Source organism: Prionailurus viverrinus, chromosome D1, assembly GCF_022837055.1.
Source record: "Prionailurus viverrinus isolate Anna chromosome D1, UM_Priviv_1.0, whole genome shotgun sequence".
In the NCBI taxonomy this organism is placed as follows: domain Eukaryota; kingdom Metazoa; phylum Chordata; class Mammalia; order Carnivora; family Felidae; genus Prionailurus; species Prionailurus viverrinus.
This window is the reverse complement of record NC_062570.1, coordinates 81,672,089-81,692,657: the sequence shown is the minus strand read 5'-3', so window position 1 is coordinate 81,692,657 and position 20,569 is coordinate 81,672,089. Positions and strand designations below refer to the sequence as shown.

Sequence of the window (20,569 nt, the reverse complement as noted above, 5' to 3'; positions counted from 1 at the left end):
CACATGCATGCGAGCGTAGCACACACACACACACACACACACACACACACAACACACACACACATACACACACACACACAGATACACACAGACCGTGTACTATGTGCCTATTGGTTAGCAGACTTGTGTAGTTGCCACTGCTAGAAGACAGGGATGTCTCATATCTATTTATACTTATTTATAACTACAAATAAAATGACTGTTTCCAGCATATTCCCAGGATATTCTTTGGAAGACCCCAACTTTCACATGAGAAGAAACAGCCAAACCTTAAGTGTACTGGCAAACTTCCTTCTGGGTTGAATTAGGACTGGATTTTACCACAGTGAAAAGAATCAGTCCCTTTGCTTTATGTCATATTAAACTTCAGGGGTTTTTTTGTTTGTTTGTTTGGTTTGGTTTGGGTTTTGATGGTTCTCTAAGAATCAAGTATCTTGGAGTTTACAGGCAGAATGTGGAAGGGGGTATGCATATTAAATGCTTCTCCATCACTGCTGATAAAAGGGAAGAATGCCATCTACCCCAGCCCCCATATCTCACATGTATGTAGGCACATTTCACATCACCCCACACTGCAGTTACAGTTGGAACACTTAAATGCCATCAACCCCCTCAACCCACACCCCCCATACCTTTAAGTCTTCTTCCAGTCATCCCTGCTACTACAGCTGTCCTGACCAAGCCTTATAAATAATTTTGCTCAGTACAGGAGAAGGACTGGTATATCTAGTGAGTGCCACAATCATAACTAAACACACTGCTCCCTTTGGGCTCTTGATGTAGTATTTCTTTCTTTCTATCACCTTACAAGGGAAAAATGATTGTGCTCAACAAAAGTCTGGAGTCTTTCCCAGGGCTGGGTAAAGAGGAAAAAGGCATGTCCTATGTAGGAGGCTGTTAGGATGGCATCTGGAAGAGAATCTTGCAAGTAGCTTAGCAGCCCACAGATTTCACTAGTCATGGGGTCTTCTTTGGAGCAAAATACCTCATCCACAGGTATTATATTCTACTTAGCTCTTCTACACCAGCTCAACATGTTCCAGCAGGCTAAGGTGAGAGAAATAAAGATCTATACAGTTGAATTCACAAAAATTATTTTTTAAGTTCTAGAGTGACAGGAAACAATTGAACAATAGTTAACAAATGGAGAGGCAGTGCAAGCTTTTTGGATGAAGCAAAAAAATGAAATCCTTAAAAAGTAAGAAAGAACCAGTGGCCCAGGGGCTAGACCAGAGGAAAGATAGTAGGAAACGAGCCAACATCTCAGCGTCAGGTCCATTAGGGCAGGTGTCAGATATTTAGTTTGGTGGCCAGAAATAATATATCAGCAAAATAGAAAGAAATGGTCCAAATGGGCAAGGATAAGAAGTCCCAAAGGCTATGTTGTTTAAAAGTAACCCAGGAGGAGAAAACCTTAAAAGAAGCATAATTTGGGGAAAAATTATGTAACCAGTATTTGTTATTAGGGAGAGAATATAGAAAAAATCAGTGGTAAAAAATATGCAAAGGAACTAAAAAACAATTGGAATTTATAAGCCACATCCCAATGCTTGTCTTCTCTCCCTCCACTCAATAGAAGAGGAGAATACAGGGAGAAAACGAGAGAATTGGGTTGTGGTTTATAAACGACATGAGAAAAAATACATTTGGAAAAGGAAGGAAAGAATAAGTAAAAAATACATTTGGAAAAATATCTGAAAATGAGAAGGAGCAGAATTTCTAGAAACACTTTTTCTAGTCCAGCAAGGTAATGAAGGTATTGATCTAAGGATTTGTAGATTGAAAGGCGCAATTGTTTTCTAAACGATTTAGTAGTTAGGACATTCCTATGAATTAGAGACTCAAAAATATATTGGGTGAACGTTGAAAATTTGGCCAAACCTCATTGGTTTAGTTAATATCTTATGATTGGGAATGGAAACAACCACTCTGAGGATGAGAATTTCATAAACAGCAGCCATTGGATATGTGGCTTTTTCTCCCCCCAGAGGAATGCTTTACTGATAAATTACCCCTTATTTACTTTAAGGAAAAGATAAATCCGTTACTATCCCTGCATCCTGCCTTCTCACCACATCCCCGTCAGAGATTCTAACGCTGGAGAAAGAACACAGAGTGGTGTTCTTTCCAGGCAAGAGCATGAACCATAGTCCCCGAGGCGTGAGAGCAGGCATCAGAGAGCACATAGAAGTCTGCCAAAGCAGACATTTTGAGCTGACAGCTGCCCCCCTCCCCAGGAAGTGCATAGGTGCCTGCACGCAGGTGTGGTCTCTGCTGCTAAGAACCAGTAAGGCATGGAGCTGCTTCTCCAGACACACCAGACACTCAAGGCACTGGGTGAGAGGCTGCTGGGGCATATGTGTGTGTGTGTGTGTGTGTGTGTATTATATAGATATATATCAAATAATACATTTCAAGATTTTGGACTTTCACTTGAAATTGTACAAAAACAAACTGTACTAAATAGTTCTTTATTTTACTCACAAATTTTACTCACAAGTTATCCCACAGATATCACTAGGTCAGCATTTTTCCCAGAAGGTTTTTTGGGACACTTTTTCTTTTCTTAGTCACTAATTCTCTTACCTGGAGTGTTATCAAGGCATAAAATGACTTACAAATGGAAGATATCATCATCATCATCATCATCATAAAAATGGCTCTGTCGTCTTTCATTATGACAACATTCTGAGAGCTTGGAGAGGTCAATATAAGGATCCCTCCTAATTCTTCCTATTTGAACAAATATGGAAAAATCTAAGGCTTCAGGTAGAGACCAGATGGGAGTTCAAGAGAAAAACCATCTTCCACAGTGTCCGGGAACCACATTTGTTGTGTGGCTAAACAGAAAGAAACTGTGAAGGAAGTGCAGCCAATAGACTTGACTACTTTCTTGCACCTCTCTTACTCTTACTCCTCCCTAGGAATATCAGCTCAGACGTGTCAAGGTTGCTGGTGTGGTATAAGGTCTGTTCAGTGCCAAGTTAAATCCGGGCCATGGAAATGCGCTGAACTTGTGGCCATTTTTGCCACAGAATGACCAGGGATATTCTCAGTAAATGGAGCTATGAATGATGAGTTCTAAGATGGCCAAAAATGTGCCAGACTTAATGCTGGTCTCTTTCTTTTAAACCCAATCACAAATATTAGTAAAAATGGAATGACTTCAGTGTTCTCTTCCATTCATTCTGATGAATTCATTTTGGTCACTGATATTCTCTTTGGTGCCATTTGGAGCAAGAAGTACAGCTTTTTTTTTTTTTAATCTTTATTTATTTTGTGTGAGAGAGAGTGAGCAGGGGAGGGGCAGAGAGAGAGAGGGAGACCGAGAATTCCAAGCAGGATCTGTACTATCAGCACAGAGCCGGATGCATGGCTCCATCCTACAAATAAACCCTGAGATCATGACCTGAGCCGAAATCAAGAAGTGGATGCTTAACCGTCTCAGCCAAGCAGGTGCCCCAAGAAGTACAGCTTATTGATGAAGGTGACAGATTGGACTTAGCTTAGGTTTAGATGTAAGTTTTGACATAAATTGTCTCAGCAATCTTGTCCAAGACTTTTTAGAGTTTAGTTTCTTACAAATTAAAAGGAGCAAAAATTGTCCCTACGTAATAGGGTTGTTGTGAAGATTTATAGAGGTAAGTCATATGAACTAGCATGGTGACTGGCCCCCACAAAACATTCAATACTTGTTAGTCTGCAGTATATAAAGAAAATGATATTACAGTATTCATTTTAAGTTAAATTGGTTCACTGTTTCTCTTTAGAATTTTCAAGATACTGGCTTAGTATGTGAATTACTGAAGCGGTTTAAGAATTATAAAGAACAAGGTAACCATAAACTATAAACTAAAAGTCATGCCATTAATTTCCAAACAGTAGCCTTTGAATGGCAATTTTAAATACAGTATGATTTCTAAGGGTCCTAAATTCTTGAAAAAAAACCCACCTTTATAAAGATAGATAAGTTTATTACTGAAAATGCAATATTCATATATATGATTTGTTAAGTATTACCAATGTAACACTTATAAGTAATCGGCATCTCAAGCCACGTGTATGACTCAGTGCACAGTTTATAACTGTGATTCTTCCAACAACGGCAGAAGAGGCGAGGGCTTTTCCGTTGTTTAATTCAAATAATATTCCATGAACATAAATTTCATTCCTTTGTGATTTTATAGGGTTCTAGCATTTCATTCTAAAGAGAAAAAGAAATAAACCACACACCAGGGGACTTGCAAACAATATTTCAAATCTTTATGGTATTACAATCTTAAACATTATTACAAAGATCAGATCAGTAAATAGAAAAAAAAGTAGAGCAATCTCCTTTTAAATTGTTCTTAGAAATAAGTTGTTTTAAAATGCTACAGACATTTTAGCTCTCTATGTATACATTTGTATATTCAGAAATTTCATGTGCTCAATCTCAGTACTGTAAGGTAGCTGGGTTTACTGTAAAGTTACCTCTTTTATCCAACATTAATAACCTTGAAGTATAGTCTATTTCCAAAAAAACTAAAATTTAATTGATATTACCAATGATATTAAAAGGAAACAAAATTTTAATCAAGTATAATTCATAATTGATAATCATCTAATGGGTTATTTTTATTTGTAATTCTTGGAAAGAGTTAATGCTGTTATTTCCATTCCAATCTCCTGACCATACCAATCTAGATTTGCAAATGCCTATGTGAGTAACAAGCCCTCATAAGCCCCCTTTTCTATTATTGCACTCCTGGTGTTTGAAATATCGGCTATCTTCAGAAGACAGAGTTAAATATACAAATATTTGGCTATTTAATCAGAACATGGCCCTTACTTGGGGTGTGAGAAGATATTGGTGCCTCTCTCATTATACTCTCATGACAAATTAGAAAAATAATCCTACTCTATCATGGAAATGTTAGTTGTTAATATTTCTGTATATTAGTGGGAAATTTAAAATTATTTTTTTCTATTTTCAAATTTTGTGTGTCTTTTTTCATACAGCTATGAAATACTTCTAAATTTAGTGCTGTATTTATACACTACTCAATTTTAAGTAAAATGTCTGTAGAATGAGTATAGATATATAAGATACATAACTATTTTAATTATTTGTTTTTAAAAGTAAGTTCAGATTGAAGTGTATTTAAATGATCAATGTGAATATTTTCTACAGGGTTAGGAGTGGGATGCAAATAGTTATCCACTCGAAAATCTTTTATATAAACCTAATAGATTAAGGCAGGTCTACCAAGTCACCAAGTAATCATACATCAAAATAAGATTTGACATACTATATTAACATGACTACTTTTACATATTTTGGATAATATCTATAATATTTGGGCTGCCCAAAGGCTTGGGGACACACACACACACACACACACAAACACACACACTGTTTCAGAAGTAACCATGAGAAGGATTTTATGACTTAATATAATAGGTTACTACAAATTAAGAAAAGCAATATATAATGGTGATGTCTTTTATGGACCTTGGCTTTTTTGTCCTTAGGAATTCCCAGAAACAACCATTCATCTGTTTTTAAAAAATGTTAAAGCAATTGTGTATATACAGATGTTCTGAACATCCAGTTCCTCATTACAGAATCTGCTTTGACATATTTAAAAGCTAAAAAATAATTTCATGTAGTATATTGATTCAATGCCCTAATGTAACTGCCGTGTAAGAAAATACATGAGCAATCCACAAATTGCTTATTTGTAACAGCGTAAGACAGTCAGCAGAATTTGTAGAGCCAATGTCATTGATTTGGAATCTACATAATAAAGGTTTATGTACCTTTCAAGAATGGTAACCTGAAAAATGGAGTCAATCTATTTCAAAGGAGCAAATCTTCCTTAAATTGGCATTACAACTTCTTACGAGAGTTTAGAAGGAGTCTTTAATGATCCTTCGTAATTAATAATCCACGTAAGAATAAAAATGGTTGGAGAAACCACTGTCTCCTCCCCAAACTTCCTCTTCAATTAAAGGACTCCACTAGCTGCTTCCTAGATGAAAAACACAATATTGATGCCAATAGCCACACATCTTAGAAAGATAAAATTGCATATATTTTTAAGTGCATTTTTAATCTTCAGCTTTGAAAACTGAGACTTTTATTCGTTGGCTAGACTTGTCACTGAAATCTAAGCTTACCATATTTAGCCTTGTAATCTTAAAATAAAGAAAAAAAATAATGGGAAAAAACTTCATTTCTTCTGAATTTTACAGAATGGATGAAACTGTGGTTGTTTTTCAGTCAGAAAGAAGTCAGGGTATGTGCACAGAAAAAGCTGAAATAAGACCTGCAAAGCAGGCACTTTTGCTTAGGTAGGAAAGTCTCTACATCCCCTCAACCATACCCCAAACATTGCTTCCACAATTATCTTTGCCATCAGATTTTTCTGGCCACTCAATCCCCCTATTCTCACTTAATGAAAAGTGGGGAAAGTCTGGCTCATACTATTTGTTAGAAAGATTAGATTTAGCCTGATGTGGGGGCACCTGGCTGGCTGAGTCAGTAGAGGGCGTGGCTCTTGATCTCAGGGTTGTGAGTTCAAGCCTCATGTAAGGCACAGAGATTATTTTAAAAAATAATCATTTAAAAAATAAATTAGGCTGACTATATTCACCTGGTAATGTTGAGTGGCATGGACACCGACAAAATAATTATAAAGCATTTGAGGCAGTGTGACTACCACATGGGGTTAGCCATCCATATATATATAACAGTTATATTTTGTGGGGACTATTTAATAGGTATCATTAAATTTTGTTTTTCAACTAATAATTTAGGAAGTTTTCCCTTCTGAAAAACGGAAAGCAGAGAAACTGCTTTTTGCACACACAGAGAGAATTAAGATGGAAATAAATATTCTGAGGAAGTCAATATAGGCATATGTCTGGAAATGTTGCCCCCTTCCTTCTTAAAGAAAGATGTAACACAGCATCCGCGCAGTTTACTCAAGACTCACTTGGAGCCAGCTGGATGTAGAACCAGTTTTATTTAGGGAGAATCCTGCTGGGGCACAAAGTGGGATCATCATATAAAACAGTGAGATTCGATGGATAAGCTGCTTCTCCCTGAGAGTAGATTTTGATTATACAAGAAATTGGATTTTATCCTAAATATGAGTCTCTTTTTTATCAACGTATCTGCTTTCATTTTCCTTTCCTGAAAAAAAGATGCCTTAATGTGGATGTTGCTAGAACATAGTGGCTATAATACTTGTGTTTTCTAGAAAGAAAACCATCAAATGTGGTTGTGGATGTAGTTTTTCAGATGAATCCAGATGGCAAGTTCCATTGAAGATATCACCATTGCAAATGCATACATCTTAGGTAGTAGGAACCTAGTCTGACCAATGATTCTAGCTAAAGCTAAATCAATCTTCCAGTTAGACAACTCTTGGCACATTTCAATTTGAATAGCAATGCCTGTAGAGAAATTCACACATTTCTATCAAAAGCTGGGTTTTTTAGGCCATTCCTAAAACGTTCTCTCCTAAGTGACTGAAAATACCAGAAAGAATAAGATGATGACTTATTCTCTGGATGAAATCTACAATTATTCCTAAAACCTGTTATAATATAGTGACTTGGGGGAAAATGTAGTGGAAATACCTTATAACCATAGTAGGACTGAGCTGGGCATATCTCAGAGAGTAAGTATGCATACGTGAACCCCCCCCTCCCCCCACACACACAAACACACACACAAGCACACACACCATACCCTGGGCCTATGTTTACCTGCCTCCAATTGACAAACTTATCAGCTCAACCATATTAGTTACACAACTCTTCAGGCAACCTAAATTTTCAATTTTGAGCATCAAGTTGAGAGAACATGGGCAATTTGGTAGCCTATTGTTGGCAGTTGGCTACACTGTCCCTGTATGTCCTCCTTTCTTGGCATGAACTTTATCTGTGCTAAAATTCCTATCCTAAGGAGATTTTGATGATGATTGGTGGAGTCAGCCCAAGTGTGAAAAAAAGAAAATGCTTCTGTGTGAAAAACATTTACTGCTTTCATAAGAACAAATCAACCTTCCTCTCCCCTCTGTTTCTAGAACAAAACATTATTAGAATCAGTACGGTATTCCATCTGTACTTTTCATGTGCAAATGCCTTGATGATGACAATGAGCTTATCAGAGAACAAATAGCCAAAACTTTTTAAGAGTGTAACAAGGGCTTGCAAGAATGGGAAACTATTGCCTTTAGAGCTAAAGAATGAGCAATCCCTTCTCCCCAAACACACTCCAACTTATAGTGAAAAAACAAGCAGAATTAAATTTAACATGCAAATTATAGGAAAAATACCGTATCACACAATTTATTGAGTGAAAGAGGTTCCTTTCCATTCCGTTCTAAAACAGATTGTGCTAACAGCCATTCTGGAAGAAAGTGCAGCGTTCAGAAGTTGTATTTCATCATGCAGTCACTCAGCAGCATTTTATCGAAAAGTGCGTGCACAGACTCAGACAACTGCAAACTATTTCAGCTATAGTCTCGATAAATTTTTCACACACTGGACTGGGAAAGTGCTTCAGCTTTGAACAACTTGTCAAGGCAGACTGCATGCACATATATGTTAGTCATTTGCTTGAAAAGACAACGATTTAGAATATGAAAATAGATAAGCAGCATTCATGTAATACAGAATTCCTGAGAATAGTGTGTGCTATATAAATCTTTGTGAAATAATTTGTATTCCTATGAAAACCATGATATAAAACATATCTCTCGACGAAAGCAGAGTGACTTAAAACTCACATACTGTGAGGGGCTGTCAATATTTTGCTGTCAACAACCATAAAAGCATAGCTAGGTTCTACTGCATTGTTTCACAAAAGGAGAATTTCAGGTAACTTTTTCGGTGATTCTCTCATTTTCTATTTGTCTTGAAAATTACCAAAGGCAGCAATGCCTAAATCAATGTATTATAATTTTTTATTGAAAATGCCTTTCTCTTTTCATTTTCTTTCTCTCTAGGCAATCAATACGATTTTAAACACTGATGGTGGTAGTATAAGAATGACTCAGAAAGAGCAGAAAGAATTCTCAAGGGCATGACTATCACTATTCTTTGCTCTACAGTAAGACAAATATTTTTGTCTTGTGTCCCTAATTTGGGAAAGACATAAATGTCAGGTTCATTTATGTCTTCAATAAGCGTACAGAACATTTATCCTCAGGCATGGCATACGTTCAACTAACAAAATAAAAGGAAATGCTGCAGATACTACAAACATGGAGGAGTTGAAAACTCCTTTGTTCAGTTAGTGGAACTAGTTGTTATGACTAGCAGGTGGCAGAAACTGAACCTCCGAGGAATCTGAATGTAAGAGTCCTTGGCAACAAGGGCTTGGGAGGGAAGTTTAGAGTCTGGGGTTCTTCCTTTTGCCCAGAATCAGAGGGCAAGTGGGGAAGTGTTTATTTTTGACAAGAACAAACCAACGAACAACTATAATCTGGAATAGTTCCTGCTTTTTCCTGGAATAAAAGAAGAAAAAGTAAAAAAAAACCCCAAAAAACAAAAAAACATTTTCAGGGTTAGAATGATAGCAAATAGTTTTCCAGTAAGAGAAACTTTATAATTTTCTTACTAGAGATACTCTAGCATATATACAAAGCAGCTTTATTTCCATTGTCTTTAATCTGGTCTTTATACATTTTGGAAATAACCATGCTTTATCTGGAAAGCAATCAGAAAAAACTGGAAAATTTTATTGGGAAAAAATTGGAAAATTTTTAATTGGAAAAAAACCCTGATTGGACAAATAATAATCACACAATACATATATATGACTATATATATGTATATAAATGTGTGAGTATGTAATTCGCCACCCATTCCCAGAGGAGGAAAACTGAGATCAGTTTTGATTTTTTTCACAACGAAAGGTGTCTTGATTTCTCCCACAGATTCCCTTACTTCAACTCTCCTCTTTCTTCCCCACCTGCTCCCAGAGCTTACGCCTCCACCAGACTTTTGTTACTTGAGGTTTCATCATTCCCATTGCATCTGTCTGTGAACAATAACACTCACAGAGTTGACACCGAAATAGCAACTGCACAACAATGCAAAACCATGTCTGTCATTGTTGATTTGATCTTGGTTTTAGAGACTTTTCAAAAATCAACCAAATCAATCTATCAAAGAAACAGTAACAGAAAGCTCCCTTTACTGATGAAAAGGAAATAAAACAAAAAATACATGTGTGTGTATTTACAAATAATATAAATTTATATTCATGCATTGTTTTCATTAGCTCATGAACAAAAGTGCACATTGTTAGAAAAGCTTAACGTGTTGCAAAGCATTTGGCTTCTGATTTCCTGAATAAATAAGTCACGATGGCATACCATGTAACTGATCTCAGAGCTGCACAAAATGTAACTTGCATTACATATTGCCAAGGTGCAAAAATACAAGGAAAACTAACATATTTACAGCATTTCAAGTTATTCTGTTATTCTGTGAGAGTTGTTATAATAAACTAGGGAGGAAAAAATTAAACATACTATAAAACAGCCCTCCACGGTAAAATATGGATGAGTGGTATTCTAAATGATATGAGAATAAACACCCATATTTTATAAGTATGTGGCTCTACTGAAATTTAATTAAAAAAAAAGGCAGTGAAACTTGTTCTGTCAGTGATACAACACATTTGAATGTAGCCAATGCAATAGAGTATGTTTCAGTGAATGATATTCTTTTTAGAATCTTAGATTTTTGGTTTGACTACTAAAGGTGTGCAACTCTTCGACTGCATAGTCAATGTAAAGCAGCATAAATTCCTTGTAGCACAGATCCATAAACTCAGAAAAAAAAATTCCCCAAACTTGTAAGCTGAAGGGACATGGAATTCTGGCAGCAAAGGCAATAACTGATGTAAGTCATTTCTTGTAAGTATCTCAACTCACCTAAGTTTCCAAAGTCAGATTAGTATGTGACTGAAGAGCAGGTGATACTGTAAGCATGCCTGGCTTATGAACGTTTACATGGAAAACTGTTGCTAGAAACCTCACCACCACCCTTCCTATCACACTGCAGCTGACGGAAGGTAGAGGTCTCCAAACACACAACTCCCTGAGGCTGGTTCTGAGAATTAGATCCCGGCTTCCTGCAATGTCAATCTAACCATTTAGATGTCATGAGTCATTTTTTTTTCTTCCCTAGAAGCCTGGATATTCCAAATCTCAGAGATGGCTGTGATGCATTTCCAAGTAACATATCATATATATGGTTTGCCAGGTATGCTTTCCTCCTGGATCCCCCCCTAGAATTTAAGGTTGCTATCATTCCCACCATTGGTACTGCCCCTTGGTATTAACTAAGGCCATTCATGGTGAACAGGATGACCACTTTTTCTCCGTTGTTGTTGCAAATGTTCTAGTTCAGCCTCATACATCATCTCTTGGACCAAGTACTTCTCCCGTCGTATTCGGTCATACAGGTTCTTTGGTACATCCGGAATCAGGTATGCGATGAATGACTTGATCCCAAAAACAAGGTGCTGTAAATTTAAGAGGAGAAAGTACACTTTTCAATGATTCTGGAATGCCAATTATAGAACAGATTGTGAACAATGTTGCATTTGCCTTATAATCAAGCATCAGAACTCAGAGTGTACTATCTAGAATATTAATATTTTCAGAAATTATATTGGTGGGTGCCTGGGTGCTACAGTCGGTTAAGCATCCAACTCTTGATTTCGGCTCAGGTCATGATCTCACAGTTTGTGAGTTCCAGCCCCGCATCAGGCTCTGCACTGATAGGGAAGAACCTGCTTGAGATTCTATCTCTCCTTCTCTCTTCCCCTCCCCTACTTGTGCTGGTACACACACATACACACACACACACTCTCTCTCTCTCTCTCTCTCTCTCTCTCTCTCAAAATAAATAAACCTAAAAAATTTTAAAGAAATATATTGGAACAACTATACTGTTGCCTTCCATCACATAAGTATTAGGAGAAAAGAGAATTCTTTCCTTTTTTAGGTGCCACATGTTAAAAATCACTTTATAAACACTGAATGAATCTTAAGTTCACATCTATAAAATCCTTATATACTATGCAATCCTATTATAACATGCATTGATATATAGAGATGAGAAAGATCACATCCAGGAAAACTCAGCAAAACAAAAAACCTGCAGCAAATATATTTTTAAAAAATCTGAAGTATTTCCATTAAATTTGAAACAAGATACAATTGCTCACACCACTGCTATTCAAGAGATGAGAAAGATCACATCCAGGAAAACTCAGGTCTGATAGATCATAATCACATTGTATAAGCCACATAGAATGCAGTCTGCCCATGACTGCATTCTGTGAGACTGTGGACTCAATCTCCAGAACATGCATTTCATAGATTTTCTACTCTAGTAAGTTCAAATATTGTAAAATATTTTGTCTCTATTACATAATTCCTTTATGACAAAAATGTATTAATTTTTAAAAATAGACTGCCAAAAGTATTGTATATAAAAAAGACAGGACCAAAAACCAAAAGGTAATAAGCCTGTGGTCCAAAATTCAGAGGCTGAATGAAACTGCCTATGTCTGAACCATCCTCTGACCCTTATTGGCTGTGTAACCTTTTGCAAATCACCTACGCTCTCTGTGTCTAATCTCTAAAATGGTGACAGGAATGATATCCCTTAATGGTTATTATGAGGATTAAATGAGCAGATATATGTGAAGGGCTTAAAGAAGGGCTTGTTGCAATAGAAGCAACACTTAAATATCATCTCCTGTTATAATAACTGCATCCTTTTTCTTTTCCCATGGAGAAGAGTAGACCTTTCAGTTGTCAGAAAAGAAAATCTGATACTGATAGAGTTAGGATGATGTGTGGAAAAAAAGAATTTACCTACAGGACTTTGTGACAACCTTCTCTTTATGTGGAAAGGAGGAATTCAAGGTACTTTTAACTGGGTTTACGTCAGTGCCTCAGGAAATTGCACTGCACAGTAGGTCACAGTAAAGCCTGTTGTATTCACCATAGAAAAGTAGATTGGGAGTTTTTTTCCTGATCATATATTTGGTATGCACATAAATATCCAGCAATGGGTCTCAAAAGTATATAAATAAAAATCAAAAACATTTGTTATAATTTAAAACAGTGAAGAATATGCTCCGAGTCCTATACAATGGTAATAAATGAAGCTATAAACGGATTCACATAGAATGATTCAGTATTTTAAAAAATCTATTTTTTAAAAGGCTAAAGTTTACCATTTATCAAAGCAGCCTTGTAACCAGTTACAGATGATAATTTTCTTAAACTGACAGAGTGTATCTTAAACAAAAAACCTGCAGCAAATATATTTTTAAAAAAATCTGAAGTATTTCCATTAAATTTAGAAACAAGAGGCTCTGGCGGCAAGATGGCGGCTTAGGAGGACGCTGGGCTCACTGCACGTCCTGCTGATCACTTAGATTCCATCTACACCTGCCTAAATAACCCAGAAAACCACCAGAGGATTAGCAGAACAGAGTCGCCGGAGCCAAACGCAGACGAGAGGCCCACGGAAGAGGGGCCCCTCCTGAAGTGGATCACCTAAGGAGAAGCGATCTAAGCCTGCCCCTCCTGCCCCCGAGCACCTTGCCTACCCACCCCAGCTAATACGCCAGATCCCCAGCATCACAAGCCTGGCAGTGTGCAAGTAGCCCAGACGAGCCACACCACCCCACAGTGAATCCCACCCCTAGGAGAGGGGAAGAGAAGGCACACACCAGTCTGACTGTGGCCCCAGCGGTGGGCTGGGGGCAGACATCAGGTCTGACTGCGGCCCCGCCCACCAACTCCAGTTATACACCACAGCACAGGGGAAGTGCCCTGCAGGTCCTCACCACGCCAGGGACTATCCAAAATGACCAAGCAGAAGAACTCCCTTCAGAAGAATCCCCAGGAAATAACAACAGCTAATGAGCTGATCAAAAAGGATTTAAATAATATAACAGAAAGTGAATTTAGAATAATAGTCATAAAATTAATCGCTGGGCTTGAAAACAGTATCCAGGACAGCAGAGAATCTCTTGCTACAGAGATCAAGGGACTAAGGAACAGTCACGAGGAGCTGAAAAACGCTTTAAACGAAATGCATAACAAAATGGAAACCACCACAGCTCGGCTTGAAGAGGCAGAGGAGAGAATAGGTGAACTAGAAGATAAAGTTATGGAAAAAGAGGAAGCTGAGAAAAAGAGAGATAAAAAAATCCAGGAGTATGAGGGGAAAATTAGAGAATTAAGTGATACACTAAAAAGAAATAATATACGCATAATTGGTATCCCAGAGGAGGAAGAGAGAGGGAAAGGTGCTGAAGGGGTACTTGAAGAAATCATAGCTGAGAACTTCCCTGAACTGGGGAAGGAAAAAGGCATTGAAATCCAAGAGGCACAGAGAACTCCCTTCAGACGTCACTTGAATCGATCTTCTGCACCACATATCATAGTGAAACTGGCAAAATACAAGGATAAAGAGAAAATTCTGAAAGCAGCAAGGGGTAAACGTGCCCTCACATATAAAGGGAGACCTATAAGACTCGTGACTGATCTCTCTTTTGAAACTTGGCAGGCCAGAAAGAATTGGCACGAGATTTTCAGGGTGCTAGACAGAAAAAATATGCAGCCAAGAATCCTTTATCCAGCAAGTCTGTCATTTAGAATAGAAGGAGAGATAAAGGTCTTCCCAAACAAACAAAAACTGAAGGAATTCGTCACCACTAAACCAGCCCTACAAGAGATCCTAAGGGGGACCCTGTGAGACAAAGTCCCAGAGACATCACTATAAGCATAAAACATACAGACATCACAATGACTCTAAACCCGTATCTTTCTATAATAACACTGAATGTAAATGGATTAAATGCGTCAACCAAAAGACATAGGGTATCAGAATGGATAAAAAAACAAGACCCATCTATTTGCTGTCTACAAGAGACTCATTTTAGACCTGAGGAAACCTTTAGATTGAGAGTGAGGGGATGGAGAACTATTTATCATGCGACTGGAAGCCAAAAGAAAGCTGGAGTAGCCATACTTATAGCAGACAAACTAGATTTTAAATTAAAGGCTGTAACAAGAGATGAAGAAGGACATTATATAATAGTTACAGGGTCTATCCATCAGGAAGAGCTAACAATTATAAATGTCTATGCACCGAATACCGGAGCCCCCAAATATATAAAACAATTACTCATCAACATAAGCAACCTTATTGATAAGAATGTGGTAATTGCAGGGGACTTTAACACCCCACTTACAGAAATGGATAGATCATCTAGACACACGGTCAATAAAGAAACAAGGGCCCTGAATGAGACATTGGATCAGATGGACTTGACAGATATATTTAGAACTCTGCATCCCAAAGCAACAGAATATACTTTCTTCTCGAGTGCACATGGAACATTCTCCAAGATAGATCATATACTGGGTCACAAAACAGCCCTTCATAAGTTTACAAGAATTGAAATTATACCATGCTTACTTTCAGACCACAATGCTATGAAGCTTGAAATCAACCACAGAAAAAAGTCTGGAAAACCTCCAAAAGCATGGAGGTTAAAGAACACCCTACTAACGAATGAGTGGGTCAACCAGGCAATTAGAGAAGAAATTAAAAAATATATGGAAACAAACGAAAATGAAAATACAACAATCCAAACGCTTTGGGATGCAGCAAAGGCAGTCCTGAGAGGAAAATACATTGCAATCCAGGCCTATCTCAAGAAACAAGAAAAATCCCAAATACAAAATCTAACAGCACACCTAAAGGAACTAGAAGCAGAACAGCAAAGGCAGCCTAAGCCCAGCAGAAGAAGAGAAATAATAAAGATCAGAGCAGAAATAAACAATATAGAATCTAAAAAAACTGTAGAGCAGATCAACGAAACCAAGAGTTGGTTTTTTGAAAAAATAAACAAAATTGACAAACCTCTAGCCAGGCTTCTCAAAAAGAAAAGGGAGATGACCCAAATAGATAAAATCATGAATGAAAATGGAATTATTACAACCAATCCCTCAGAGATACAAACAATTATCAGGGAATACTATGAAAACTTACATGCCAACAAATTGGACAACCTGGAAGAAATGGACAAATTCCTGAACACCCACACGCTTCCAAAACTCAATCAGGAGGAAATAGAAAGCTTGAACAGACCCATAACCAGCGAAGAAATTGAATCGGTTATCAAAAATCTCCCAACAAATAAGAGTCCAGGACCAGATGGCTTCCCAGGGGAGTTCTACCAGACGTTTAAAGCAGAGATAATACCTATCCTTCTCAAGCTATTCCAAGAAATAGAAAGGGAAGGAAAACTTCCAGACTCATTCTATGAAGCCAGTATTACTTTGATTCCTAAACCAGACAGAGACCCAGTAAAAAAAGAGAACTACAGGCCAATATCCCTGATGAATATGGATGCAAAAATTCTCAATAAGATACTAGCAAATCGAATTCAACGGCATATAAAAAGAATTATTCACCATGATCAAGTGGGATTCATTCCTGGGATGCAGGGCTGGTTCAACATTCGCAAATCAATCAACGTGATACATCACATTAACAAAAAAAGAGAGAAGAACCATATGATCCTGTCAATCGATGCAGAAAAGGCCTTCGACAAAATCCAGCACCCTTTCTTAATAAAAACCCTTGAGAAAGTCGGGATAGAAGGAACATACTTAAAGATCATAAAAGCCATTTATGAAAAGCCCACAGCTAACATCATCCTCAACGGGGAAAAACTGAAAGCTTTTTCCCTGAGATCAGGAACACGACAAGGATGCCCACTCTCACCGCTGCTGTTTAACATAGTGCTGGAAGTTCTAGCATCAGCAATCAGACAACAAAAGGAAATCAAAGGCATCAAAATTGGCAAAGATGAAGTCAAGCTTTCGCTTTTTGCAGATGACATGATATTATACATGAAAAATCCGATAGACTCCACCAAAAGTCTGCTAGAACTGATACATGAATTCAGCAAAGTTGCAGGATACAAAATCAATGTACAGAAATCAGTTGCATTCTTATACACTAACAATGAAGCAACAGAAAGACAAATAAAGAAACTGATCCCATTCACAATTGCACCAAGAAGCATAAAATACCTAGGAATAAATCTAACCAAAGATGTAAAGGATCTGTATGCTGAAAACTATAGAAAGCTTATGAAGGAAATTGAAGAAGATTTAAAGAAATGGAAAGACATTCCCTGCTCATGGATTGGAAAAATAAATATTGTCAAAATGTCAATACTACCCAAAGCTATCTACACATTCAATGCAATCCCAGTCAAAATTGCACCAGCATTCTTCTCGAAACTAGAACAAGCAATCCTAAAATTCATATGGAACCACAAAAGGCCCCGAATAGCCAAAGGAATTTTGAAGAAGAAGACCAAAGCAGGAGGCATCACAATCCCAGACTTTAGCCTCTACTACAAAGCTGTCATCCTCAAGACAGCATGGTATTGGCACCAAAACAGACACATAGACCAATGGAATAGAATAGAAACCCCAGAACTAGACCCACAAACGTATGGCCAACTCATCTTTGACAAAGCAGGAAAGAACATCCAATGGAAAAAAGACAGCCTCTTTAACAAATGGTGCTGGGAGAACTGGACAGCAACATGCAGAAGGTTGAAACTAGACCACTTTCTCACACCATTCACAAAAATAAACTCAAAATGGATAAAGGACCTAAATGTGAGACAGGAAACCATCAAAACCTTAGAGGAGAAAGCAGGAAAAGACCTCTCTGACCTCAGCCGTAGCAATCTCTTACTCGACACATCCCCAAAGGCAAGGGAATTAAAAGCAAAAGTGAATTACTGGGACCTTATGAAGATAAAAAGCTTCTGCACAGCCAAGGAAACAACCAACAAAACTAAAAGGCAACCAACGGAATGGGAAAAGATATTCGCAAATGACATATCGGACAAAGGGCTAGTATCCAAAATCTATAAAGAGCTCACCAAACTCCACACCCGAAAAACAAATAACCCAGTGAAGAAATGGGCAGAAAACATGAATAGACACTTCTCTAAAGAAGACATCCGGATGGCCAACAGGCACATGAAAAGATGTTCAGCGTCGCTCCTTATCAGGGAAATACAAATCAAAACCACACTCAGGTATCACCTCACGCCAGTCAGAGTGGCCAAAATGAACAAATCAGGAGACTATAGATGCTGGAGAGGATGTGGAGAAACGGGAACCCTCTTGCACTGTTGGTGGGAATGCAAATTGGTGCAGCCGCTCTGGAAAGCAGTGTGGAGGTTCCTCAGAAAATTAAAAATAGACCTACCCTATGACCCAGCAATAGCACTGCTAGGAATTTATCCAAGGGATACAGGAGTACTGATGCATAGGGCCACTTGTACCCCAATGTTCATAGCAGCACTCTCAACAATAGCCAAATTATGGAAAGAGCCTAAATGTCCATCAACTGATGAATGGATCAAGAAATTGTGGTTTATATACACAATGGAATATTACGTGGCAATGAGAAAAAATGAAATATGGCCTTTTGTAGCAACGTGGATGGAACTGGAGAGTGTGATGCTAAGTGAAATAAGCCATACAGAGAAAGACAGATACCATATGGTTTCACTCTTATGTGGATCCTGAGAAACTTAACAGGAACCCATGGGGGAGGGGAAGGAAAAAAAAAAAGAGGTTAGAGGGGGAGAGAGCCAAAGCATAAGAGACAGTTAAAAACTGAGAACAAACTGAGGGTTGATGGGGGTGGGAGGGAGGAGAGGGTGGGTGATGGGTATTGAGGAGGGCACCTTTTGGGATGAGCACTGGGTGTTGTATGGAAACCAATTTGTCAATAAATTTCAGAAAAAAAAAATTTAGAAACAAGATACAATTGCTCACACCATTGTTATCCAATATCCTACTGTATTCCAGCAATACAGTAAGGAAAGCAGGAGAAATGAGCATAAACCTCACAAATGAAGAGACAAAGCTGTCCTTATTTGCAACTTGTATTATCACTTGAAAAGGCTATCCAACAGATTTAACAGACAGAAGGTTAGAACCAATGAAAGACTTAAACAAGGAACATTGCACATGTTAGAAAAGACCATTAGAATTCCAACAGAAATCAATCAAATCATAATGGAGGCTAAGACAGTGTTTATAACAGCAATAAAAATATCTACAAAGTTTCTGGAAATAAAAAGGAATGAACAAGCAAGAGAATATTTTGAGACTCTATTAAAGTATGTAAGAATGGTTTGAATAAATTTCATGTTTATTAATGAATCAGCACAGATTTTGTAAATAAGTCAACATGTGTTTTGTATAAATGCAATTCTAACCCTAATCCTTTCATGATATTTGAGGGGACCTGAAAAATGGCTTCTGAAATGTATATAAATGATGGATAACTCTAAAGAGCTAGGGCAATTTTTAAAAATAAAAGCAAACTTGGGGTGCCTGGGTGGCTCAAATAGGTTGGGCGTCCAACTTCAGCTCAGGTCATAATCTCTCAGTCCGTGAATTTGAGCCCCACTTCGGACTCTGTGCTGACAGCTCAGAGCCTGGAGCCTGCTTCAGATTCTGTCTCCCTTTCTCTCTGCCCCTCCCCTGCTTGCACTTTGTCTCTCAAAAAAAAAAAAAAAAAAAAAAAAAAAGCAAACTTGGCAGGGGTAGGAAGTGGCTGGCTTTATCAGATATGAAGATATATTCCAAAGCCAGGACATTTAAATAGTGTGATAAGGAACAGGAATAGACAAATGGAGTAATGAAATCAGAACACTGTGGCCGGGGACACACCTACTATAGGAAATTGGAATATTACAGAGGTGGGTTTACAAATCAATGGTTAAATAATATATTATTTAATAAACAGCAGTATAAAAATTATATTGAATGAGAAAAATAAGCTTTTCCCTTAGTCTCTATAAAATGTCCAGATATCTTTAACACACGTGATAGGTAAGATTATAAAATTAATAGTAAAATACGTAGTAGAATATATTTTTGAGCTGGAGATGAGACAATTTCCTAAATAAACTACACACAAAAAAAGCAAAAACGTTAAAAGGAAAACAATGAAGGACCTGATGACATCAAAATTAAACACTATTTGTTTATAGATAAAATTAATAGGTTATGGAGAAGAAAAAGATACCTTGTATATTTATAACTGGTGAAGACTAATATGTAGAACACGTAAGAAAATCTTGAAATTTGGCAACAAATAAACTAGAAATTCAGCCAAAAATAGATCAAGGTTATAAATTCACAAAAAAGAAACCAAAATGGTTTTGTAGTACTAAAAGTTGATGACATGAGTTAACAGCTTAAAACAAACAAACAAACAAAACTAAAACAAAATATTACCTTACTCTTATTCAATTGCAAAATATTAGCAATTCACATTATATGAAAATCTGGTGAAAATCTAAGGGAATTTTGGAGAGTAATCTGTCAGTATTATGTGAAATTAAACAATTTCCAAACCTGAGTATAATATTCCTGAAAAACCCTTACGTATGTTTAGAAGGTAATATGTCCAA

General features: G+C 37.3%; 1 protein-coding gene across 1 annotated transcript in view; it reads right to left on the bottom strand.

Annotated features, from left to right (window-relative positions):
• Positions 1-4,241: 4,241 nt before the first annotated feature.
• Positions 4,242-20,569, bottom strand: part of ANO3 (anoctamin 3) — a 434,362-nt gene continuing 418,034 nt past the window's right edge. The window contains exon 28 of the mRNA XM_047823497.1: positions 4,242-11,533. Coding sequence (XP_047679453.1) covers positions 11,351-11,533 — 183 coding nt within the window. The 3' untranslated portion in view covers positions 4,242-11,350. The remainder of the gene's footprint in view (positions 11,534-20,569) is intronic.